Here is a 26,607-nt window from a genome sequence, read left to right on the forward strand (position 1 = left end):
GGGTTCCAGTCGAGCAACAAGATCATGCAAGAGCAAGGTTGGAATCAATTTAAAATTATTTTGGCAAAAAAATGAGACTTATAACAATCACAAGTATTGTAAAACTGTCGTTGAAAATAATCTGGTAGTTTTTGTTATGTTTGTGCTTGTTCGGTACAAAAAAGTTGCAGCACCAAAAAAAAAAAAAAAACTACAAGTTTTTCAACCTTATATTTAAATGACTTTGGGTGTTTGAAATTTCTCCCAGAACATTTCATTTCCCTATGTAGGTCCCTAAAAATAAATCTGGAGTATAGGGACATACAGGGCAAAACTGTAAACCTTGGACATTTATTTGTATAAATTCAGCAACAATGTGTAAAAGTCTCAACCGCGTTTTTCTCAGTTTGACGTGATCGTGCTATCTTGTCGCACGTCGCTTTTTGAAGTTCCGAGGAATACTTAAGAGCGAGTTCACGAACAGGGCATACCCCTTTGTATGGGACGTCGTTTGGTCCTCACCAATCTGCCTAACCCTTCAAAAAATTAAAGTTAAAAAAATAAGAAGCTGCCTTTTTCTGGTGACATCTAGTATCCATGGAAACGAACTTGATTTTCATTAGATGTGAATCGAAGATTATATTTTAACTTTTAAAATGGATGAAAATAAACATTTTTGTGCATGTTTCTATTGTGAAATTGTCTCAGGAACACGAAAAAATTATCACTAGAAAATGGGATCTAAGGGGTCCCCCGAGCAAAAATTTACAATCAAAAAATTCACTAAAAGTAAAAGTGTCTCTTTAATATGTTAAACTGCCATACCCAAAGCGTTCTCAGTCTCAGATGGTAGTCCCAGATGTCCCCTACAAGCTGCAGGTCGAACCGAGTTGATATCTGGATGGAACACTTTTTTATTTGAATTTGAAAATTATGCTATTTTTTCACTAAAATGCCAATAACTCCCTTTAGATTTTACCAGTTGAGATGCTTCTCCCTGCATTTTGTTGCATTTTTCCAGCCCTTTCAGATGCATTTTGAAATTTTAAATTAAATTAATTTTGCCTAAATTATAGCCTTTTAAACATTTTTGACGTTTTTGAACCATCAAACTTTGTGTCCCGATTTGCCCCACTTCCCGTTGACCTAGAGTGCTCATATTTTGGCCGGATGCTAGTTTTATATGTACAAACAACCCCTGAAAAATTCAGGCAGATTGGTGAGGTCGATGCGAGACGGGTACGCTTTGCTCGTGGACTCGCTCTTAAGTTTTCGTTATTGACCTTGAATAACCTAAACCAAGAGCACGTAATGTAAACAAAAACAAACATGTTTTGTTTGGCTAACCATTCTGTGCATTGTCCCGAAGTTTTGTTGAAGTTGGTTGCCGGATTCCAGAGCTTCAAATAAAAAACAAACATTTAATGTTTGTGCAGTAGTTGGGCATTTACATGTGATAAAAAGTCCTCTGACTAAAATCCTACTGTACAGTTGTCACACTACTTTATTATGAAGAGTTACCACTTTGGACGGCTTTGTTGAATATTTCAGGGATGAAATCGAATTTTGGGGATCTTTAAAAAACAAAAGGTACTGCACAAAATAACGTTTTTAGCTCAATTTTACCCAAAATGCACACGGGGCGAGTCATCATGAATACGACGAGTTGAATGTTTTCAAACGTGGGACATTGTTGCATAGAACGGCATAAAACAGCGTCACACCAAATATCACTTAAAAATGTGTCCAATATCTTGCAGTGAGCGTGCACATAAATCGCGCAAATTTATTTGAGCGTATCAATTTATTCCGCGTACAGCAGCTGCCAGCCAGGCACCGTTAATTAACGAACTTGCGCTACCTGAATCTCGTGTCGAAACGTAAAACGCAACGGCGTGACGGGAGTGATGGGGGCTGTGACGCGGTTTTTTGATTAAAATTCACCGTCCGTCGTTTGATTTTTTTTGTTATCGCCTGCCAGATGAAATGCGGTATGAAAATTGATTTTTCACCCGCAAAATGGGATTGTGCCAGTGAAAACACAAGAAAGAAAAAGAAAACTCCGGACAAACTCGACTCAGATGTTGCGCTGGTTTGTTTTGCGAAGAATTTCCTTGTTTTCAGAGTGAGCATAATGTGATTGTATCTCTTGTTTGGGTTTCCGGTTCCGGCTTTATAGGTCGGGTATCGAAACTGGATACAGTTTTTGGTTTGTTCAGAAATTACGTATCTCATCTCGTATCTTCATACGTTTGGTTTGTTTGAATTCTGAGCAAGCTCGGAGAAAGCTATGGTTACGTAGTTTTGGCATAAACCCTTTCCGCAAAGCATGGAGGATATTCTTGAACGTTTCGGCACATATTGACTCTTAAGTCGGAAATTGAATAACCATCTTTTCCCCTTTCTGTATGCATAAAGAGAGCAAAAAAAAAAAGCATTCAATTTACCATCGTGCCAAGTTGTAGGTTTTGCGCACATTTGCAAAATTGGTTAAAGATGGATAAAATATAAAACTCATATTTGGGCTTCCGCCTATGCTATGTTATTCCTTCAATTCGTCGCCGTCGTGCTAACTTGTCGTACGTGCATTTTGGGCCAAATTGAGTTAAGAACGCCATTTTGTGCATCTCACAATGCCACATCTTTTGACCTTCACAGATCCCCAAAATTCGATGATGTAAGTGCGACAAAAGGCCAAAGGGATTTCAGGTCAGAACGCGTTTGACGCACGTACAAGTGAGACTACCGTAAACATTTGTAATTATAACTCGGGACTCCGGCAACCAAATACAACTAAACTTAGGGGCAATACACAGTATGGTCAACCAAACAAAACGTGTTTTTTATTGTTTACATTGCGTGCTCTCGTTTTTGTTTATTCAAGGTCAAACATAAAAACGCGTTTTTCTCGGAACGTCAAAATGGCGGGTGCGACAAAATAGCACGACGACGTCGAATTGGTGCTCTAAGAAATTATGTCGGTTCCGAAACACGAATCTAAGTACCATTTTTCGATTTCTCGTGACCATGAATGCAAAAATATCAAACTTTTAATTCTCTGTGAATTCAAAGAGACTAGTTGTTCCAAAGTTGTTCTTTTTAATTCCGCTATATATTATATATTAATTCTCACCGAACTTTTTTGCAGGTCTCTTTCTCGTTTGAGATTCTCTTCTTCTCTCTCATTCCCGCATTCACAATGACTACAACTACGACTCTTTCTTTCCATTTGTTATCAGCCGAATAAGTACTTGCTTAAAAAAGGTGCAGGTGGTTATGTTACACATGACCAGTATGACAAAGAACTTTGCAAGATGAATGTTGAAATTTTCGATTAGAATGTCCGGTCCAAGTTCCCCCCTTATAATAATCGTCCTATTGAACTAAGGGGACGGAAATTGCAAGTGGAGCTGAAATAGAAATCGAAGTGAAATCAATTTACTTTCCTTCACAACTCGAAAGTTACCAATATGCGGCAATGTTTTTGCAAGGCAAGCAATCGGCGGCAGTAAAGGATATTTGAACAGCAGACATTAAAAACTACCCTTTACAGGGCTTTTAATGATTACGAGATAGTTATTCTAAATTTCCAGAAACAGATTTTCGCAGTGGCACAAAACAATGTGCATCGCAGTAATCTATTTATTACTTCCTGCCTAATAAGCAATATATTTTAACTGCTTAATTTCAGATAATGGCCAAATTCAACTTTTTATGTTCAGTATCAAAAACCATAAAGTTTGATACCCATATTGCCCCAACTCTTACGTTTCGGCAAATGTCCCAACATCGGAACATCCGCGGGGCCTCTGGCCACTCCGGATTGTGGCCACTACTGCCGAAATGTCAAATTTCATGTCCAGTATCAAAAACCATAAAGTTTGATACCCATATTGCCCCAACTCTTACGGCTCGGCAAATGTCCCCCCATCGGAACATCCGCGGGGCCTCCGGCCACTCCGGATTGTGGCCATTACTGCCAAAATGTCAAATTTCATGTCCGGTATCAAAAACCATAAAGTTTGATACCCAAATTCCCCCAACTCTTACGGTCCAGCAAATGTCCCCCCATCGGAACATCCGCGGGGCCTCCGGCCACTCCAGATTGTGGCCACTACTGCCATAATGCCAAATTTCATGTCCAGTATCAAAAACCATAAAGTTTGATACCCATATTGGCCCAACTCTTACGGTTTGGCAAATGTCCCCCCATCGGAACATCCGCGGGGCCTTCGGCCACTCCGGATTGTGGTCACTAATGCCAATATGTCAAATTTCATGTCCGGTATCAAAAATCATAAAGTTTGATACCCAAAATTCCAACCCTTACGGTCCAGCAAATGATCCCCCATCGGAACATCCGCGGGGCCTCCGGCTTCTCCGGATTGTGGCCGCTACTGCCGAAATGCCAAATTTCATGTCCAGTATCAAAAACCATAAAGTTTGATACCTATATTGGCCCAACTCTTACGGTCCGGCAAATGTCCCCCCATCGGAACATCCGCGGGGCCTCCGTCACTCCGGATTGTGGCCGCTACTGCCGAAATGCCAAATTTCATGTCCAGTATCAAAAACCATAAAGTTTGATACCCATATTGGCCCAACTCTTACGGTCCGGCAAATGTCCCCCCATCGGAACATCCGCGGGGCCTCCGGCCACTCCGGATTGTGGCCACTAATGCCAATATGTCAAATTTCATGTCCGGTATCAAAAACCATAAAGTTTGATACCCATATTGCCCCAACCCTTACGGTCCGGCAAATGTCCCCTCATCGGAACATCCGTGGGGCCTCCGGCCACTCCGGATTGTGGCCACTACTGCCGAAATGTCAAATTTCATGTCCGGTATCAAAAACCATAAAGTTTGATACCCATATTGCCCCAACTCTTACGGTCCGGAAAATGTCCCCCCATCAGAACATCCGCGGGGCCTCCGGCCACTCCAGTCCAGGTGGTGGCCAGTTCCAATGATCGACTCCCGCGACTGTCATGTCTTAGCTGGTCCTTGCCTCCAAACCTTCTGCTCCCGGAACTCCAGGCCGTCTGCTACCGGGCCACCAGGCCATCTGCTTCTGATGTGTTCTCGTCGACGTCCAGCAATAGAATGAATTTTCGGGACCGACCGAGCCGAGTTTTGTTGGCTCGTCGACGATCCGAAAATTATGAGGTGGAGTGGGGGTGATTTTAGATACATCAATCTCACGTCTCTCGATTGACTGATTGGGAAACGTTCGTTCATCTAACCAGCGTGCACCAAAAAGAGGGGAAATTTGCCGAGAGGGGAATTTGTCACGTAACGTTTTCGCTTCGCGAAAATTTTGGATTGATACCACGTATAGAAACCTTAGGACAAAGTTCTTTGTCAAAACTGTTGGAAGAAAAGGTTATGATTAGGAAATTTGGTGTCAAAAGTGATTTAATAGCCTTTGGGGCTATCCATCCCATCCATAAAACACGTGGACACTTTTTTTAAAATCTCTCCCCCCCCCCCTCGTTGACAAATCGGCCATTTATTCTGAATCGTACTTATCTGGGTGTTGAATAGAAACAATGCGTAACGTGATTTTCGAATGATCCCACTTTATTTACATCTACAAAGTAGGAGGCTGTTCAAGCACAAGCACCATTTTGCCTTCCTCACTGAGGTAAGGCTATAATCCTGCTCGAAAAATGAACTTTTGAAAAACAGCTCGTAGACCTATATTCATGTATACCTATCGACTCAGAATCGAAAACTGAACAAATGTCTGTGTGTGTGTGTGTATGTGTGTGCGTATTCACTTTGGTGCTCAAAATTCTTGCCAAGTTTTCTCGGCACTGGCTGATCCGATTTGAGTCAAACAAGTTGCATTCGATTCGTTTTGGTGCCCCATAGTGCACTATTGAATTGTTTGAAGATCCGATAAGTAGTTCAAAAGTTACGTATAAAAAAGTGTCAGAGTTGCGAATCAGGTGCTGGAATTTTGATGCCGGATCTCACTTATCTATATGAAAACTATGTCCGGATCTATCATCCAACCCATCGTTGGTTAGGTAATCAAAAGACCTTTCCAATGAGTCCAAGACATTGAAGATCTGGCAACCCTGTCTCAGGTTATGACCACTTAAGTGATATTTATGTACTTTTCTGAAGCCGGATCTCACTTAAATGTATGTAAACTATGTCCGGATCCATCATCCAACCCATCGTTGGTTAGGTAATCAAAAGACCTTTCCAATGAGTCCAAGACATTGAAGATCTGGTAACCCTGTCTCAGGTTATGACCACTTAAGTGATATTTATGTACTTTTTTGAAGCCGGATCTCACTTAAATGTATGTAAACTATGTCCGGATCTATCATCCGACCCATCGTTGGTTAGGTAATCAAAAGACCTTTCCAATGAGTCCAAGACATTGAAGATCTGGCAACCCTGTCTCATGTTATGACCACTTAAGTGATATTTATGTACATTTTTGAAGCCGGAACTCACTTAAATATATGTAAACTATGTCCGGATCCATCATCCAACTCATCGTTAGTTAGGTAATCAAAAGACCTTTCCAATGAGTTCAAAACATTGAAGATCTGGCAACCCTGTCTCGAGATATGACCACTTAAGTGATATTTATGTACTTTCTTAAAGCCGGATCTCACTTAAATGTATGTAAACTATGTCCGGATCCATCATCCGATCCATCGTTGTTTAAGTAATCGAAAGACCTTTCCAATGAGTCCAAAACATTGAAGATCTGGCAACCCTGTCTCATGTTATGACCACTTAAGTGTTATTTATGTACATTTTTGAAGCCGGAACTCACTTAAATATATGTAAACTATGTCCGGATCCATCATCCGACTCATCGTTGGTTAGGTAATGAGTTTTTCCCATGAGTCCAAAACATTGAAGATCTGGCAACGCTCAGTTTCAAGTTTTGACCACTTAAGTGACATTTGTGTAATTTTTTTATTGACACATAGATGGAATTTGTGTCCAAACCCATCATATCACCAAATGTTGGTAAAAAGTGAGGAAGGCATCAACCACATAGGTGGATTAAGTTAGTTTTTTTCTTACTGGTAAATGAGCTGTTTTATAATGAGAAGTTTTTGCTGAAAATTGTGTGTGTTTTCAAGTTTCGATCGGTTTGGAGAGGTTTTTCTTTTTAACGGGTTACGAAGAAATACGGCGAGAGTGTCATTCTGCGATGTCGTAGATAAATCCCTTGGCTGATTTTAGAATCCTGCAGCTCTTCCTGGTCCAGCGAAAAAACATCGCTAATTCTAGCGAGGCTGATCCAACAAACTGAAAATTTTCACTAAACCAGTAGGTTTTCAAACGGAATCAAACAATAAAGACAGCTTCTGGATGAATACAACCGCTTCGACTCTATAAACATTTCCATTCATAATTATAAAAAATGACGATCTCGCCTTCAACTTTCTTATGATTTCTTATGACTTCAACTCCAGGTCCTTAAAAGCCTCACATTTTTGATTCTTGCAAAAAAAAAAAAAATATTTTAATGATCGATAACAATACTCTCTACTTTTGGCGAACAGTAAATTGGTTCCACTTTGACAGTTCAAAATTGATGCCGTTTTGCGAACCACTATTCAGCACCCAGGCACTTATCAATAACTTGCCGAAGACTCCAAACCGATCACAAAATTCCTCCAAAAGATCGTCTGTTGTGGTTATCTTTTGACATGACTATTTAAGTCAAAAATTAGTTAATGATGACATTTTACTAAACAAACTCCAGAAAATGCTTTAATCCAATTTTGGAAATACGCCTATATTGCAATACACACGTGTGACATTGTCCAATTTCTCTTCAAAATCGTCTTGCTATCTGTGAAACGTCTTACAAATTGTTGGTAAATGCAAAATTTTGCGTTGGTTTCACAAATTTAAGTAGATACACAATGTAATCTTTTGTTATTGAAAATATATTGATCAACCATTGATTTATGCTTATTTTAGATTGCGTGGGAATTTGGTGCACACTTGTGACACGTGCTTTTCTGATTTTTCTTTATATTATTTACTGTACCTTTTAAATAGTGAAACTTGGAGCGTTTTTCAGCGATAGTAAAGACTATCTCGGAAAGTTCTAAATGGTCGATGTCACAAGATAGCAGCCAAAATTGTATAAAGCTTTGTATGGGTAAACCAATGACTCAAATTGGCTTGTACAGTCATAGGGAATTATCGACAATAATCATTTAACATTTCATGCTTGTTTTCACTCAAATCCAAGCAATTATGTCTCTCAATGAATAAAACCTCAAATTTGATCCGTTTATAAAACACCTCTCATATCATGAGTATTCCACTTATCCAAATACATCCTTAAATCGATTACACTTCAAAACATTCCCAACATACACTCGATTTGCTTCGCCGAATCCGTTTCGTTCCGTTCCGATCGAACACTTTCCCGTGTATTCAGCTACATTATCTACATCACTCGTTGATGGCTTTGATGTCTTATCCTTGTTAGGGTCGGCTGTCGTTTAGCTTACCGATTGTGAGATCATATACTTTGAGACTGACGAAACCTATTTTTTCCCTCCCCGTGACAGGTACCACAACGGAAGAACGAGAACCGTTTGTTACATGCTGTGGCCGGACGGACGCTACCCCACCTCGATGGCCGATTACATGTAAGTCCGGTTGATGTGAGAAGATATTTTTATGTTTTTTATTTTTTTTTGGTTTTATCAAAATGGTTTCGGAACCCTTACCACTCTGATATAAACTTTTCAACTCAGCTTATTCAGCTAAAAGTTTTGCAAAATGATTGCAAGCATAATTGCCTAGAATTGAGTTTTCTCGACTTTTAGGTTATTCAAGAAACCAACCTCACCCCCATCTGTTGCAACAGCTGCGGGTACTCTGGGAAGTAGAAAGTTGACTTTTCTCTAACTTTCTAGGTTATTAAAAAATCTTTCCTTCCTTGAACCGTTCCTCCGGTCTTAGGACAGCGTCTATTATTCTGCCTCAAACCACTTGTTCAAGGCGGCTCCTTATACTAACAGCTGTTTCCAAGGGGTTTTGTATGACCACATCTCCTGCGATGACTTAATAAAAGCCAGATTAGCTTGCCGTTTGCAGAAAGTGATTATCGTTTTGGCCCTTGCTCGATCGAGCCTCTTGCCGTAGCGTGGGTGGCTCAAGGGGGACAGTAAAATCCCGACGGTTTGACAGCGAGTAAAGTCGAGCGAGATGAGTTATCTTTAATATGACAAGCTGGTACGAACACTGATAATCAGCATAACACTTTTTCAAGTTCTATCTCATCTTATATCTTACACCAAACAAAAGTCTACTGGAATTCAATGATAACCAAGCTACTGACATCCATTGACAAGTGTACAGCAAATCCCCATTCGTAAATATCGTGAGAGTAATGTATGAAGTGACAGTTTTCCAGATTGAGAGTTCAAGTTTAGATGGGATAGTGTCAAACCACCGAGATTCCACTGTAATATTGCTATCGTTCCGACTTGTTCGTACAAACGGTCAGAAGTGGATTCTTTCTCGGGGTTGACCAAACGGTTTCGAGCAGCTGCTGCACGCCCCTCCGCTCCCGGTTCAATATCTATCCGGATGATGTTTTTCCAAGGAAAGGGAACAGCAAAATAAGGGAAATCGAAACGAATTGGCGAAAGCTGTTCTAGGCATTGTTTTTGTGGGGCAAAAGGAAAACTCCAATAATACTAATCATCTAAATGGAGCTGGGTGACACAGCGAAAACAATAACAGCAGTCGATTTTGACGTATGACCGTAATGGCGGATGCTATAAAAAAGTTTTTCGTGGGTGTCGAGAACAACATGACGATATTGGATTGATTTGGAGATTGAATGTCTGTTTGTGCATTATTTTTTATCTCTTAGGGTTTCGATGACCAAACTATTTATCAACATTGATTAAGAAGATCAATCTGCTGTGGATTATCAAAGTTAACCATATTTAAATAAAAAGACAAGCTCAAGTGAAAGGGAAAATGTGAGAGTTTCGTTGATATTGAAATCAAATGATAAAAAAAATGTTAAAAGAATATAATACATTAGATATTATCTACGTCTATTTTTTGTTCTATTTGCACAAATAAATTACAGTTTCTTGAAGTTATACTGATTTCAATTGTTTAAAAATCTCGTTAAATTTCCCGGCAGCTCTTTTGAGTTCAATTTAGCCTTATCTGGTACTGGACGGCCGTAAATTTTGCACTGAAAGCCTATTAGAGATGTGGCTTTTTACTTTCTCGCTCAGCCTCGCCATCAAAAGGATCAACTTTGTCGACGTTTATTATCCCTTACGGCAGCGGCTGAGGCAGTTGTTACGTCACAGTTGGAGATTGATTTTTTTTTCTATTCGTGTTCTGTCGCTGGATCACTTTTTTTTTAAAGAAGAATTTTAGATTTATTCAAGAATTTTGGGTTATCAATGCTCATTCCACGGTTTGCAACGTAAAATAAAAGAAATCGAGATGAATCATCAGAGGTTTGTTAACATTTGAATGATGATTTTTATTCATAATCTAAAAACGTATTTCATGTTAAAGGAGATGCCAATGGTTCTTAACGTTTCGGAGTTCGTTTTTTATTTCATTACTTCACAGTGATTTGATTTAAGTGACTGTTCATTTCAGCTTTATTTTTAATAAATACTGATCGAGAACAATATAATTCATTTCGAATTATTTGGAATTAATTTATTGCAATTACTCAGTAATGGATGCAAATATTAGTATGGATTCAATGCGTCATTTTAAGAGCATATCATGATTCCCATTTGGTTCTTGATAATGCAGCCAAAAAAGACCGAACATTTCAATTTAATCAAGCTATATTAAACAACTATCGAATAATCTGTACTCAAACAGCATGGTTTTTTTTTAATTTTTTGCCATATTTGATTCTATACATTCTTGCTTATTTTCAACACGACTAATATTGAGTTTAGTCAAGAAAGCAGTCTTAGTTTACTATTGTTTTGCCATTAAAGTTAAAGAAAATTATCTTCATTCTTCAGTTATCCGTGCACCTGAACGAAAGTGAAATATTCTCGACGGCGATTCACTTTTCTTCGAAACGGCAATAACTTGATGCCGCCGGAATTTCTGAAAGACTTGATGGCGATATCCATGGTTTCCTTAAAGTTGATTTGATTTGACAGGAGCGTAATTGAAATGTTCCATGAACTGGTATCAAATTTAGTGTTCCAATGTTATTTCTGTGTTTGAATAATGTAGTACTAGACATGGCTGTTCCATTTCCATGGTCCATTTCCGTCAAAGTTTTTTGGTTCGATAAATTTTGGCGGAAACTTCTGTTGCTATTTCTGCGGTTAACCACAACATTTAAGTACGACCAGGGATTTATTGCTTGCGCTCTGGTTATCATATCAAGCTAAACTTTGAGTTATATTTTCGAAGAAAACCACACCAGAAAAGGCTTCCAATTTTGATAGACGGGTAACGGGTGCTGGGAAAAGTTAGATTGAACCTGCTTTGCAGATCAGTCACTTACCACGAGACAACTTCGATTGTAGAGAAGTTCCAGGAAGGCATGATGTTCAATGACGCCATCTGTCGGTACAATTTCATACTTGTTGCTATAAACGGGCAATTTTACACCCCACATCAAATGCTGACATCTACTGGATGGCTTTCCTCTCATTTTTGTTTCAAACTGATGGGAAATCAACATTTTTTTTTTCATTTCACCTGCTTCCGACCCTCATCCATTTCTAAAGCATGCTGTCATGGTGCCATAAAGGAAAATTAGGATTAGAACATCAAATGAAGGCTGCTTTCATTGAACGGCGTTTCATGTGGACCCGTTGACCCGTTGGCAGTGCAACAAATTTCTAGAGAGAAAATGTAATTACTGAATGCAGCAAGGGTTGTATAATTCTACGAGATTGACTTTTCATATTAAAACTTAGTTTTACGTATACTTTCAGAAAACACATAAAATCTAGTACTTTGTTCAGAAAATCATTGAAAACAACACCAAGTCTGTTTGTCCCATCGTTGAACTTCTACGCATAATTGTCCCACCAAGTATTTTCTAACACGAAATCATGAGTTTTACGAAGCATTTGATCTTGTTTACCTGTTTACCTTCAAGAGGATTACAAATAAGGGTGATAAAGTGTTAACCGAGGTGATTAGGGACATATAGGGCGAATAGGGACTCGCGGGACAATTATGCGTAGAAACACAGAAATCGATCGAAAAATTTTAATCGTGTTTTTCTCAGATGCACTTTATTGAACATGGGACAATCATGCGTAGAACGGCAGTAGTTGTGCGTTGAATTTGATAAGGCGTAAAAAATGACGACCGCCCTCATCTCGCGGAGAAAAGCAAACCATTTGCCATCTGAGGTCGAGATCACAGTTTCTTGAAACGTGCTTTTGCTTCAAAATTGCTTATTGTTTTGGTGGATTTTTTTCCTGAAAATTGTAGATTGGGTAGTAAGATTCATGGGTAATTCTCCGCCAACTCACACAACAGCTGCCCGACTCCTCTTCGATTTGGGTGAAACTTTGTTCTAAGGGGTAACTTTTGTGGACGCCCGGTTTAATGTTAGTTGGCAGAGAATGACCTATTTCTATAGATTCAACGACTCCGACTCCGGAATTTTGGAATTAATCGATTCCAATAACGTCTCCAGGTCGTCAAAAAGTTCCCGACACAAATGGAACAGAATGAACAGAAATGAGTTTGACAACACAATCAAGTTTTGCTGAACGTGAGGAGATCGAAGTAGCCGTGCGCGAGATCGGATGTGAAAAATTTACGGTGCTTAAAAATTGTGACAGCTCTTGCGTTTCCCGATTATTTCACTTAAAACGATTTACTTCTCTTCGTGTTAAACTACGAAGATTCGGTCCACATTTTTGGTGATGGCAAGTACCAGTGATTGCCAAATATGCTTGACCAAGTTGAAAAAGCAAGAACGGCAGGATCACCAGTTCATCAGTTGGTTGCAATTATGAAGATGCCATCGTTCCTGTCCCAGATGCTTTTCCAGCATCTAGAATTTACCGTCCGTCATTAGCTGATCAAGTCCAGAAGTCTCAGAAGAATTGCGAAATTGCTGTAGAATCCTTATTTGGTGAGATCATTCCTTTTCATTAATCATTATTTACCAGATGATTTTTCCCTTATAAATACGATATTATATTCTATTAATCAAATGATATATCCCTATAACCCTTCCCTTCCTCCAAACCCAATTTTCTCCCCCCCCCTCTCGCCCTCACCCCATAAAAATATAATTATTTGCCAAATTTACACTAACACACCCAACCACAACTGATCCGGAGCGTTTGGTACGGTATGTCCACGCATCCTTCCTCCCCTGTTGATTCTGTGAAATGTGCTCCGTTCACAGAATCTGTCTCTGCGGATAATGCAACGCAGTAGGCCTGGCCGCTTTAATTTTTGCAATTCATCTTCGGGGTTACTCAAGTGTACTGCAATAATTAATATTGACAAGAAAGAACTTGGGGCGTAATCTAACCACAAGTTCTTCCAGGATGCTTTCTTCGGACTGGCTGCGCTTGTGTTCAATTAGATTAGATTAGATTAGACAATCAAGTTTTGCTGAACGTGAAGGCAAATCATTGATTCGATACGTCAATCTGTGTCCGTTATGAGGATTTTTTTTAAAGTTAAAATGGAGTGGTAGACGGATTGCTTTCAGTCCCTTCATTTATTATTTCGGCAATTTAAATCAATGGTGATTATTGTTCACCACGAAAAAGCTTATTTTTCCGAGTAAAATTACTATTTGTACGACCGCATTTTTAAATCAATTAAAAAAAACTAACTTAATCCACCTATGTGGTTGGAGCCTTCCTCACAACAATGGCTGTACACAAGTTTCATCTATTTTTTAGATCCGGCTTTCAAAAAGTACATCGATATCACTTAAGTGGCCATATCTCGAGACAGGGTTGCCAGATCTTCAATGTTTTGCACTCGTTGGAAAGGTCTTTTGATAACCTAACCAACAATGGGTCGGATGGTGGATCCGGACATAGTTTACATACATTTAAGTGAGATCCGGCTTCAAAAAAGTACATCAATATCACTTAAGTGGCCATATCTCGAGACAGGGTTGCCAGATTTTCAATGTTTTAGACTCGTTGGAAAGGTATTTTGATAACCTAACCAACGTCGGGTCAAATAGTGGAGCCGGACATAGTTTACATACATTTAAGTGAGATCCGGCTTCAAAAAAGTACATAAATATCACTTAAGTGGCCATATCTCGAGACAGGGTTGCCAGATCTTCAATTATGTGGACTCATTGGAAAAGTCTCTTGATTACCTAACCAACAATGTGTAGGATAATGGTTCCGGACATCGTTTACATACATTTAAGTGAGATCCGGCTTCAAAAAAGTACATAAATATCACTTAAGTGGTCATAACTCGAGACAGGGTTGCCAAATCTTCAACGTTGTGGACTCGTTGGAAAGGTCTCTCGATTACCTAATCAATGATGGGTCGGATGATGGATCCGGACATCGTTTACATGCATTTAAGTGAGATCCGGCTTCAAAAAAGTACATAAATATCACTTAAGTGGTCATAACTCGAGGCAGGGTTGCCAGATCCTCGATGTTAAGGACTCGTTGGAAAAGTCTCTTGATTACCTTACCAATGATGGGTCGGATGATGGATCCGGATATCGTTTACATGCATTTAAGTGAGATCCGGCTTCAAAAAAGTACATAAATATCACTTAAGTGGTCATAACTCGAGACAGGGTTGCCAGATGTTCGATGTTGTGGACTCGTTGGAAAGGTCTATTGATTACTTAACCAACGATGGGTCGGATGATGGATCCGGACATCGTTTACATACATTTAAGTGAGATCCGGCTTCAAAAAAGTACATAAATATCACTTAAGTGGTTGTAACTCGAGACAGGGTTGCCAGATCTTCAATTATGTGGACTCATTGGAAAAGTCTCTTGATTACCTAACCAACAATGTGTCGGATTATGGTTCCGGACATCGTTTACATACATTTAAGTGAGATCCGGCTTCAAAAAAGTACATAAATATCACTTAAGTGGTCATAACTCGAGGCAGGGTTGCCAGATCCTCGATGTTAAGGACTCGTTGGAAAAGTCTCTTGATTACCTTACCAATGATGGGTCGGATGATGGATCCGGACATGCTTTACATACATTTAAGTGAGATCCGGCTTCAAAAAAGTACATAAATATCACTTAAGTGGTGATAACTCGAGACAGAGTTGCCAGATCTTCAATGTTGTGGACTCGTTGGAAAGGTCTCTTGATTACCTAACCAACGATGGGTTGGATGATGGATCCGGACATCGTTTACATGCATATAATTGAGATCCGGTTATATGTGAAAACACATTTTTATACATAACTTTTGAACCACTTATCGAAACTTCAAACAATTCAATAGCGATGTATGGGACCCTAAACCAAGTCGATTGCAACTGGTTCGATCAAAATCGGTTCAGCCAGTGCTGAGCAAACTTGGCAAGATTTTTGAACACATACATACATACACACACACACACATACACACACACACACATACACACACACACACAGACATTTGTTCAGTTTTCGTTTCTGAGTCGATTTGTATACATGAAGGTGGGTCTTCGAGCTTTTAATAAAAAGTTCATTTTTAGAGCAGGATTATAGCCTTACCTCAGTGAGGAAGGCAAAAACCTTCTTGGCCCCTCTTGACAAAAAAGGTCCTACAAATACACGAACTACTAAGTAACTAAGGACTTACATGAATTACTACGAAATTACTATGTAATTCCGGAATTACAAGAAATACTGCAAAATTGCTGAGCAATTCTGGAACTACTGAATTAAGCCACCACTTTTGTAAGGTTCCGGAAAATCTTTAGATGAAAATTAATAGGCAATAATTGGTTTATGAATGGTTTATCGAGATAATTTTTCAACATTCATTTTTATTTATTTTTTTTATTTTACAAAAAAATAATGAAATTAACAGTTAAATAACTGGAATTATCAGAAATTACAATAACCGATTAATTCCGGTGTTACAGAATTACTTGCTCAAACTCCAAGAAATTCCGAATTAGTGGCCAGTCTGACACGGTGCTGAAAACCCCTTGATTCAAACTGAACATTTCATTCCATTCTATGAAATTCTTCCTGCCATAGAAAACTAATTGATTGAATGCTATACTTTTGTACCTAATTAACGAGAAGCGAAGCACTGTACTCAAAATGTGCAAAATTGTTGCAGGAAGTGCTCATCATCGTATGAGGTCTGTTTAGTAGAAGAACTTCGATGCTGAGAGCCAATTAGAGGATTCATGCGCAACGCTGCTTATTTGAGAGGCTTACTGACGGTGGTGAAAAGGACCATTCTTTTCAAATTATTAAGTGGTTGGTATATGCGAGGGCCCTAGCAGTTTAATGTGCTATCTTTTCTATTTTTTTTTAACAATATGTTATTTAAATTTTAGGATATTTGATAACACATATTTTCATTAGTTTTGCGCCACTATATATAATCCAGCAGGAATCAAACTTCAGACAAATTCTCAAATGAACAAACACTTCATCATGGCTCAACAGAGTTTGCCTCACAAGCTAACTTATTGGTACAACCCCGAGGGGACCTCAAGTTTGTCCTAAACTCCATCCATAGTTTTAATTAAGTTTGGGCCGGCTACACGAAATTGTTCGGAAAGTCACTGGGACAAATTGATTCTTGCTATTTTCGGGAACAGAGCTATAGAGTTTTGCATCGGACCTTGGGCTTATTCACGCTATAGGAAGACAACCTAGGGAACATTACATTGAAACATGTCAAGTTTAGATGATCAATAAATAATTTTTATACGAAATATCAATAAACCTCGGTAATTAAATGTTCAACTAGTGCTGAAAAATCTTCTTTTTGCAACCCGTTGCATAGACTACCTTCAGTGATGAACTGACGTGCCACTAGGAACAAATTTGTCGATAATTTTTGACTCTTCTTCGGCGATTGTCAGAATTCGAGTTTGACGTTTTGTCACATCAGCTGCTTCCTTGCTGTGAAGAATGCTGGAACAACATGTGAAAACGGCGGATAAGAGTTGGAATAGAAATGTTACGAAATGTCTCAAAAAAGCCTAATTTGGAAGTTTAACGCAATTTGTTGCCTCATTTCCCATTAAATAATGCAAATTGTTCCAGAAAGTTTCTCAGCAACTGCAGATGCGCAACTGTCAAATCGTCTGTTTGACAATCGCTGAACGCTGAGGGTGAGAAGGAAGATTCGCGATCAAAAGCTCAAAAATTCCGACAGGTGGCGCAAAGCATCGAAGAATGACGATTCAAATTTTGGCTGTTCGGTTACATAGGAATGCAAACTTAAAATTGAATTTACAGAATAGACAACTTTTGAGAAAAATTCAAGTAGTACGATTGTTAACTCTTTGCCCTCTATAAATTAACGCAATAAAAAAATTGAAAAAATAATTTTGAAAAATAATATTGTTTAAAATGATAGAGCATCAAAGTTAACAAAGTATCAGCTCGAATTTTGCTCAAAGTTGTTTCAACGCTGGAAGCAGCAAAACAGAAAGCATTTCAATCGACATTTCTTTGCTTCTGCTCTGCTACTCAACACTAGGTGTCGCATGTCGTTTGGCTCTTGAACGGCAATTGCCAAACGACATGCGACACCTAGTGTTGAGTAGCAGAACAGAGCGAAGAATGTCGATTGAAATTTTCGCCCTTTGAGGTTATGTATGCGAATTCTGTTTTGCTAAATTCCAGCGTTGAGAACAACTTTTGAGCAAAAATTCGAGCTGATACTTTGTTAACTTTTGATGCTCTATCATTTTAAACAATATTATTTTTTCAAAATTATTTTTATTGCGTGAATTGATAGAGGGCAAAAAGTTTACACCCGTACTGCTTGAATTTTTTCTCAAAAGTTGTTCTAAAAGCTGTAAAATCAATTTTAAGTTTGCATTCCTATGTAACCGAACAGCGAAAATTTGAATGCTTTGCGCCATCTGTCGGAATTTTTGAGCTTTTAATCGTGAATAGGAAAGTGTGGTCAAGTTTGAATTCCGGGTGGCACTTCAGTTCACCAGTGCTACTGTTTTGAAATAGGGGCAACAAATTGATAAACACAGATAAAAAGCTACTCAGACTGGAACAAATGGTCAGAGAGAGGGCTAATTCTATGATTGTTATCATTTATTCCTCATCCTATTCTGGGGAAGCCATTCATCAGACCAAGTACAAATACGAAAAAATAGCGAATCAGTGCTTTGTCACGTACAAATGTTTGTCTTACTTGTTTAAGGTACTAAGCTCGATGAGTCCAGCACCTAGATGAGTGCCATTATTTTGCACATTTTACCTTCAAAGCTCGTCCGGAGACTGAGGTTCAGAGATGAGAAGAGTGAAGGATTAACTAGGATTTATCCTACTTAAGGAGGCGAGTTTTGTACCGACCAGCTCGTCAAAAAGCTTACAACCATCCATCGACGTTGAGGGAGCGTGCAGAGCGCATCCCCGCGACAAGTTTAATTAATTTTATTCATTACACACAGCAACAACGACAGCAGTAGCAGAGCCTGACTTGAAGTCCGTGACTACAAGTTGGTCATTGCCGTGCTGTTAACCCTCGATTAGCTTTAAGACAAACTAAAAGGGAGAAACTTTCAGCGGAAATTTGAACACTTTGCCGGAAGCCGGAAGCCATGGTTTATCGCAGTCTATTAGACGAGCATCTCTGTGCCTTACGCTGGTCGTCGAGGTCGTAATCACAGTCGTTATCTCTCCTCATGCCCAAGCAGTTTTGTTCACAGACGAATTTAACATAATGAGACGGAGTTAAAAATGATCGAACTAAACTATGTAGAACTAAATTTTGCGTTGCTTTGCATGTAACGTCATGATTCGAATTCCCGGACGCTTCGAAACCCGGACACTTCAACTTGTTTTATCATTTATTTGGATATAAGTTCGCATTATGAATGTCAAAACTGTCTTATTTGATGAATTCTAACATCAACTTTCATTTAAAATTTGTTTGAACGCTGTAGTTAATGCCAAAAAAATTAAATAAAATAAAATTATAAGTTTACCAAAAATGTGAAACATTTCAACGGAAATATTTCATAGGCGTCCGAAGCACCGGGAAGGCAAAGCAGAAATTTATGTTTTTGATTTCCTTAAATTATAGCAAATTTTTATATAAACTATCGATTGTTTTGATGTTAACAGCTTATTTGTGACCTAAAGAATGCCATTCACTAACATTTCAGTCCAAATTTGTGAGATTCATAAACAAAATCGAGTGTCCGGAATTCGAAGCAAAAGTGTCCGGATTTCGAATCAGCTTTTAACAGTGTCCGGGATTCGAAGCACAACAAGTCATTTTAATTTTCAAATTCTAATGAAAAATTGTTAGAAAAGACATATTTTGCATGCATTCTCTTAAAACTGACTGTTTATACTAAATCCTGATGATATTTCTACATTTCCAACTCATTACATGATTTTTTGCCAGCTATAACAAAAATATTATGGTACTAAGTGTCCGGATTTCGAATCATGACGTTATTTAACCGCAGACTATTTTAAAATGACAACTTCAAGTCAGACAGCTTTGAGATTTAACGTCTGACAAGTCTGTGGTTAGCACAAAGATGGACGGATGTTGCGTTCTTGTAGCAACTGAATAGAATATTCAGGCGAAGTAGTCTGCACAGTTAGCAGCTCCCAGTTTCCACAAAGACGTGCCCGAGAGCGTGGAAATCTGACATTCTGATGTCGGTCATAAACTATTCATTAGTCAACAACACTTTACACGGTCGATGAGTTTAACTATGTAACGGGAAGCGGGATTCCTGGGGCGTTTTGCAACTTGGTGTCGGCCAAGAGGAATGCTGGGGAACTATTTGAGTTTAGCATGAACATTGCATAAGAGAGATGTTTTCAGAAAGATCAAGTTCTAACGACTTCTTGAGATTAATTTAGTATGAATTGCATTGAAGTTTTGAGCTTTCTAGAGCTCTGTACAGACTTACTAACATAAAAATTCTGGCGAGTTTTGTCCAATCGACCCATACATCTAAGCCATGTAATGGAAGATGAAAAACTCTTGTGTTTCTCATGACCAGAAAGCAAAGAAATTACTTCATTCAAAACACAAACAAACAATCGCACAAACTATAACCATCACACTTACTCCGTCAGAAAAAAAAGATCATAAATAATTCAATTACCCTTCGCCCTCACGCCGGGTCCATTTCCGGCCGACGGTTCGCTTGCCCTGAAGGAGGATGGCCCACTGAGCCGGTGTCCGTTTGCCGGCAGTATATTTAACGACCTTATTAATTTCGGCTCGTACAACCGAAAATTGATGACGAAAGCAGTTAATGAGCCACCTAAAATTCTATCGACGAAACATTTTTGATGGGCCGTTTTCCGCTCTTTTTCCTAGCTCCTAACAAACCACCTCCTCGCTTGGGAAATCTACACTTCCGGTAAATATTGTTAGACATTTAAGAAATTTTTTTAATTATTGGTCAATTCTCATGTTACACATACACACACACTTTATTTTGGGAATTGATTTTAAAAATTGTTTGTTGCTTTTTAATTTTGTTATGTGATTTTTTTAGCAGTGTCACTTAATTTTATTGCATTAGACGGAAGCGCGGAGATCCCACGTAGGAAAGCAAACGGCTCCTACTCTGGGAGCCCCTTTTTCGGGGCCATGTGCGATCATTTTTCATTTTTGTCCCGTCCGTCAAAACGGTGGTGGGTGCCCTGCTGATGAGGGACGCGCGAGTCTTTTCCGCATCCTGCGTGTTTCATTTGACAAGAGATGATTTTGATACATTTTTTTTTGTTGATGAGCAAAAACAGCGAGCGTCCCTTTGCTTTGAAGCGGAAAACATTGACAATGCGAACGATTTGCATATTAAATCGTTTTCCAGTTCGGTGGAGCGGGTTGTCGTTACTTTTTTGTTCGACATGTTTTTATGTTTGAAATTGATGCAATAATAATTGGAAGAACTTTAATTTTGGAATTATATTGAATTAGCAAAGAAATTACATTCTATATTTATTAGAACCAAAGATTGCTTCTAATATCTCATCATCACAATAAATTTAAATGATATTTTTTAAAAAGCACTCTTTTAAAACGATTAAAAAATATTTAAATGCCGATATACTGTAGCGCCTAAAAAATCACTGCTTCACATTTAGTAAAAATATCATTTTTCATTTTTTCCTGTTGGAAAGCCCAATTTCCGAATCGAATCAATCTTAATTTCAAGTTAATTAGCAAGGTTTGTAAATTAATATTTAAAATGGATTTCTGAACCGCTTTCAGACAATATTCGATCCTGCCATCAACCTTCACCTTTTCTTGGAAGTATAAAATTAGGAAAATTATCGCAGAAAACCATCTCGTTGGTAGTGCTATAGAGTTGGCTAGGACGAAACTTTTCCTTCGAGATTAATTTTTCATTTCAGTTCGTCCTTCTCGCATCTTCATCACACGGATGTCACCTTTCGTTTTAAGGTGAAGCCGTTGATCATTTTCGAAGAAAATTAATCATCACTATAAGAAATTGTGTATTAAATTCTATTTAACAAATTTCAGCACCAAAAGGAATCAGCATGTGCCGGTTGTTGCCTTCTTGAAGCCACTGAAGGAATTTTTGATCTAAATCAATTTTGCTTCAAAATTTATATACTTTTGTGGCACAGTCATTGACGTCCTAGCTGGCAATCATTGATTAATGACGATTTCCATAACTTAACAAGGAATGGGATAATCGTTACCAAAAGGAATCAGCATGTGTAGGGCACTATTCTAAACAACTTGTTGAAGGAATTTTGTCAAAATATTGAATGCGACGCAAAATTTATATCTTTGACGGAAAAATCATGACAATGATGGAAGTCTTCACGTTAAGAGAACCTATCAGTTTCGTGAAAAGGTGTTATTTTCGATTATCTTTGCTGTGATTTTTTGTCACTTGAAAAAGGTGTAGAAGATCGTAAATATGTTAACTGACAACAGTTTTAGCCTTTTGATCATGTTTGCTTTGATATTTCTTTTTTTTTATAGAAATATGAGTTGAACTGGCTTCCGAAAAATCTTTAAGTCTAAAGAGATAAATTCTTTCTTCTCCCTTTAGCGAGATATTAATACAACGAAATACATAAGGGACACCCTCTAGCTAGATTCATTAGGATAGAATTGTTGGCAAGAGATGTCGAATATCCTTTCCTCTAACTATCCTCCACCTATTAGCTATTTCGAAGGTTATTTTGTAACATTTTTCCTTCATTAGATTTACTTGAAGCACTCGCAAACTCTGTTCCCTACTTTGAATTAATCAGCTGTTGAAAGGTAGTAAAATCTTAGCTTAGAATAGTAACTACATACAAGTATGCTTAAACGTGGAAATAAATAAAATGATATGATTAAATTAAACATTGTTTCAAATTTTTTGTATAAATTTTCAAAGGTATGAAACGTCAAAACCAATCCCTTGTATAAAAGATGGTGATAATATTCTATTAACTAATAAGCAGAAAGCTCAAAATCTTGTTCAGCTGTTTGAGAGTGCTCATAATTCCAACTTAAACGTTTTAAGTCCTATTGAAGATATAATTTCAATAGAATTTCAGAATATGGTTGAACAACTTTGAGTAGATTGGACAAAATTGTCAACAAATCGATACCCATGTGCTCTCTTGTTCTATCTTGCAAAAATGATTATGATTGTAGGTTAGCTTTGTAAATTCATCAGGCCTAAGCAATTGGCCCATTGGTTTGCGTTCATCTATTATTAAATTATTCGAAAGTAATTTCTTACAGAATGATGACGCACAATAATAAAAACTAAATTATTGCTGATGATCAAATTCGATTTCTTCATGGGCATCAGTTGTTGAGAGTTTCAATTTTAATTTGATTTTGATTTGATTTGATGTGACAACCAACAGGGCCACCAAGAGAGCTTCAAATTAAATTTGAAGCAACAAATCTAATGGCTATTCTACTGGCACTGCTCTGCTAAATATTGTGAATGCATTTGACAGTGTTTGGCACAAAGGTTTGATTGCAAAATTGGAATGGTTTAATTTTCCAATTTATATCGTGAAATATATTTGAGGGATTGCACTCATTTTTAAACCTGATTTGCCTGATTGTCAGCAATCATTTCTTCCTGATGATACGAGCATATCCGTTATAGGGTATATGACCCTATTTTGGACCTAGTACCTATTTTGGACCTATTTTTATTAATCGAGGTAGTTCAGGTTTTTAAAGTACGAATTCACTGAATCCAAACAACAGAAAGTGTAAGCAGGATCGTTTTGTTAACATTTCTGATTATTTCCGCTTTTTCAGCCACTTTCTCCAATGCCATTCGTATTTCCTACCATTTTCCTAGCACATAGATTAGGTCCAAAAATTCCAGCCTCGTTGCTTATCAGATTTGGCTTGCGACACCTTGATGATTTTTTTCTGTTTTGCACTGACACCAAGCATTTTTGTCCGGTTTCCGAGCCATGTAACTGTTGTTTATTCAATTCTTTTATGTTTTTTATCACTAAACCATTGAAAAAACTATTCTATTATCGAAAAAAACTCAATTCATAATATTTTTTCAAATCAGTCGCGTTGGATCAGTTTTTGGACCTACTTTGCCGTCGGTTCAAGGCTATCACCAACACATGTATAACAAGGTGTTGCCAGTTTAGTTTATCAATTTATTTCGATATTTCATTGAAATTGATTGATAATTTTTAATTGAATATTTTGAATTGAATTTCTTTACTGTAATTATTTGAAAGAAATCTAAGTTTTAAAAAGCAAATGATTAACAGCAACAACGAAAATATGTTTTTTAAACCATAAAATTGCAAATCGATGATAGAGATTTAGATGATTGTTAGGACCGATTGCAAAGTATCCCAAAATTTAAACTGATGTTGATTTATTTTTGTCGTAACATCATTATCACCAATTTAGCTTCATATATTTTTAATTGTTGCTTCAAAAAATGCAAACTGGGTACCCTGTTGGAATTGAAGGGAAAACGATTGAAAAACTTAAAGGGTCTAGTTCATTTAATCGTCAGCTGTCACCGTGACAGAAGCTGTCAACATTGCTTACGAGTGGTTTTTGAAAAAGTCGTATGAATTAAATTTAAAAAATCTTGGGTTAGTTTTGAAAAGATCCTAAGCGCTAGTTATAAAGAAATCAATTTTCGATCAGTTCTCGATCAATTTACGAATTATAAATAAAATTGGCTTTGAATTATAATCGTGGATAGGCCCTTTGGTTTATCAAACCGAGTTTCTGTAAGTGTGCGTGTTGCCGCCGCACGCCGCAATTCGAGTTGTCCAAATTTCAACCAATCAGAGTGTAGGTCCAAAATAGGTACAGCGATGTCTCCAAAATACATTCAATAAGTCCAAAAAACATCCAAAAAATGTATTACTTGAAATGCTTATTACAATGAAATGGTTAAATTATTTGGGTAATTCTCTACCAACTCACACGAAATCGGGAAAAGTTGCCCCGACCCCTCTTCGATTTGCGTGAAACTTTGTCCTAAGGGGTAACTTTTGTCCCTGATCACGAATCCGAGGTCCGTTTTTTGATATCTCGTGACGGAGGGGCGGTACGACCCCTTCCATTTTTGAACATGCGAAAGAGGTGTTTTTCATTTGCAGCCTGAAACGGTGATGAGATAATTTGGTGTCAAAGGGACTTTTATGTAAAATTAGACGCCCGATTTGATGGCGTACTCAGAATTCGGTTTTTCATCGAAAAACACTAAAAAGTTTTAAAATCCTCCCATTTTCCGTTACTCGACTGTAAAATTTTGGAACATGTCATTTTATGGGAAATTTAATGTACTTTTCGAATCTACATTGTCCCAGAAGGGTCATTTTTCATTTAGAACAAAATTTTCATTTTAAAATTTCGTGTTTTCTAACTTTGCAGGGTTATTTTTAGAGTGTTTTAATGTTCTACAAAGTTGTAGAGCAGACAATTACAAAAATTTTGATATATAGAGGGGTTTGCTTATAAACATCACAAGTTATCGCGATTTTACGAAAAAGTTTTGAAAAAGTTACTTTTGCGTTTCTCTTTGTTTCGTCGTCCGTGTCTGTCGCGGGTGACCATGAACGGCCATGATCGATGACGACCAACTTTTTCAAAACTTTTTTTCGTAAAATCGCGATAACTCGTGATTTTTATAAGCAAACCCCTTATGTCTATATATCAAAATTTTGTAATTGTCTGCTCTACAACTTTGTAGAACATTAAAACACTCTAAAAAATAACCCTGCAAAGTTAGAAAAAACACGAAATTTTAAAATGAAAAATTTTGTTCTAAATGACAAAATGACCCTTCTGGGACAATGTAGATTCGAAAAGTACATTAAATTTCCCATAAAATGACATGTTCCAAAATTTGTTACAGTCGAGTAACGGAAAATGGGAGGATTTTTAAAACTTTTTTAGTGTTTTTTTCGATGAAAATACGTTTTTCGAATTCTGAGTACGCCATCAAATCGGGCGTCTAATTTTACATAAAAGTCCCTTTGACACAAAATTTCTATCTCATCACCGTTTTAGGCTGCAAATTATTGAAAAACACCTCTTTTTTCGCATGTTCAAAAATGGAAGGGGTCGTACCGCCCCTCCGTCACGAGATATCAAAAAACGGACCTCGGATTCGTGATCAGGGACAAAAGTTACCCCTTAGGACAAAGTTTCACGCAAATCGAAGAGGGGTCGGGGCAACTGCTGTGTGAGTTGGCGGAGAATTACCCATTTCCAAATTTCAATAGTACACTTTGTTAAGCATAAATTAAGGCACAAAACTTTCCTGTTACGAGCCAAATTAGTTAGACCGTTCCTGAAAACAATGCGAAATATGTTGACGCTCTGCATAGTAGGTCCAAAATAGGGCCATATACCCTATGTTGAAACCTTTTTGTTATCAAAAAAAAAAAAAAAAAGATTTCAAAAAGCCTTGAAATTAAAAAAAAAATGTTTGAAAGAATGGAATATTACTCAAAATTCAACTTCTTATTATCTCTCATAAAGGGCTGTTTTTTTTTGCATGAGCATGAGCATGAGCATGAGCATGGTTGACTGCCAATGAGCTGCTACTCCGTTATTGACAGATCAGCTGAAGTTAAACAATGAATCAAAAATGATCAGTGAGAGCCAACCATCCGTTCACTGTTTAACCCCTGAAGACCCCGACTTTATTAGTCAATACCGGCGCCCTCCCAAGAAGCCTGCAGTTCAACAAAAGGGAGGAATGTTAGTCCGATAGTTGAAGTTGCAGACTCATCAAGCACATAGTTTTTCGCTATATACTTGTTGATACCGCTTGAGACCGTTGAATCCACAGCATCTCCTTCAAGCATCACGTGATTATTTTTTTGGGTTAGTAGGATAAGGTATTGGCTTTTCGATGCCTCCCGAGCTACGATGCTATGGGGAGGACTTTCATAACAAACCCGTCGGCGAGCCTTCCGAGCAACGATGCTATGGGAAGGTCTTTCTAATTA

At 37.9% G+C, this 26,607-nt stretch overlaps 1 protein-coding gene across 1 annotated transcript in view; it reads left to right on the plus strand.

Annotated features, from left to right (window-relative positions):
• The window catches only part of LOC6047624 (tachykinin-like peptides receptor 86C), a 195,399-nt gene that overhangs the window by 85,156 nt on the left and 83,636 nt on the right, over positions 1-26,607 (plus strand). Inside the window, exon 6 of the mRNA XM_038248917.1 lies at positions 8,549-8,629. Coding sequence (XP_038104845.1) covers positions 8,549-8,629 — 81 coding nt within the window. The remainder of the gene's footprint in view (positions 1-8,548; positions 8,630-26,607) is intronic.

This window comes from Culex quinquefasciatus, chromosome 1 (assembly GCF_015732765.1).
Source record: "Culex quinquefasciatus strain JHB chromosome 1, VPISU_Cqui_1.0_pri_paternal, whole genome shotgun sequence".
In the NCBI taxonomy this organism is placed as follows: domain Eukaryota; kingdom Metazoa; phylum Arthropoda; class Insecta; order Diptera; family Culicidae; genus Culex; species Culex quinquefasciatus.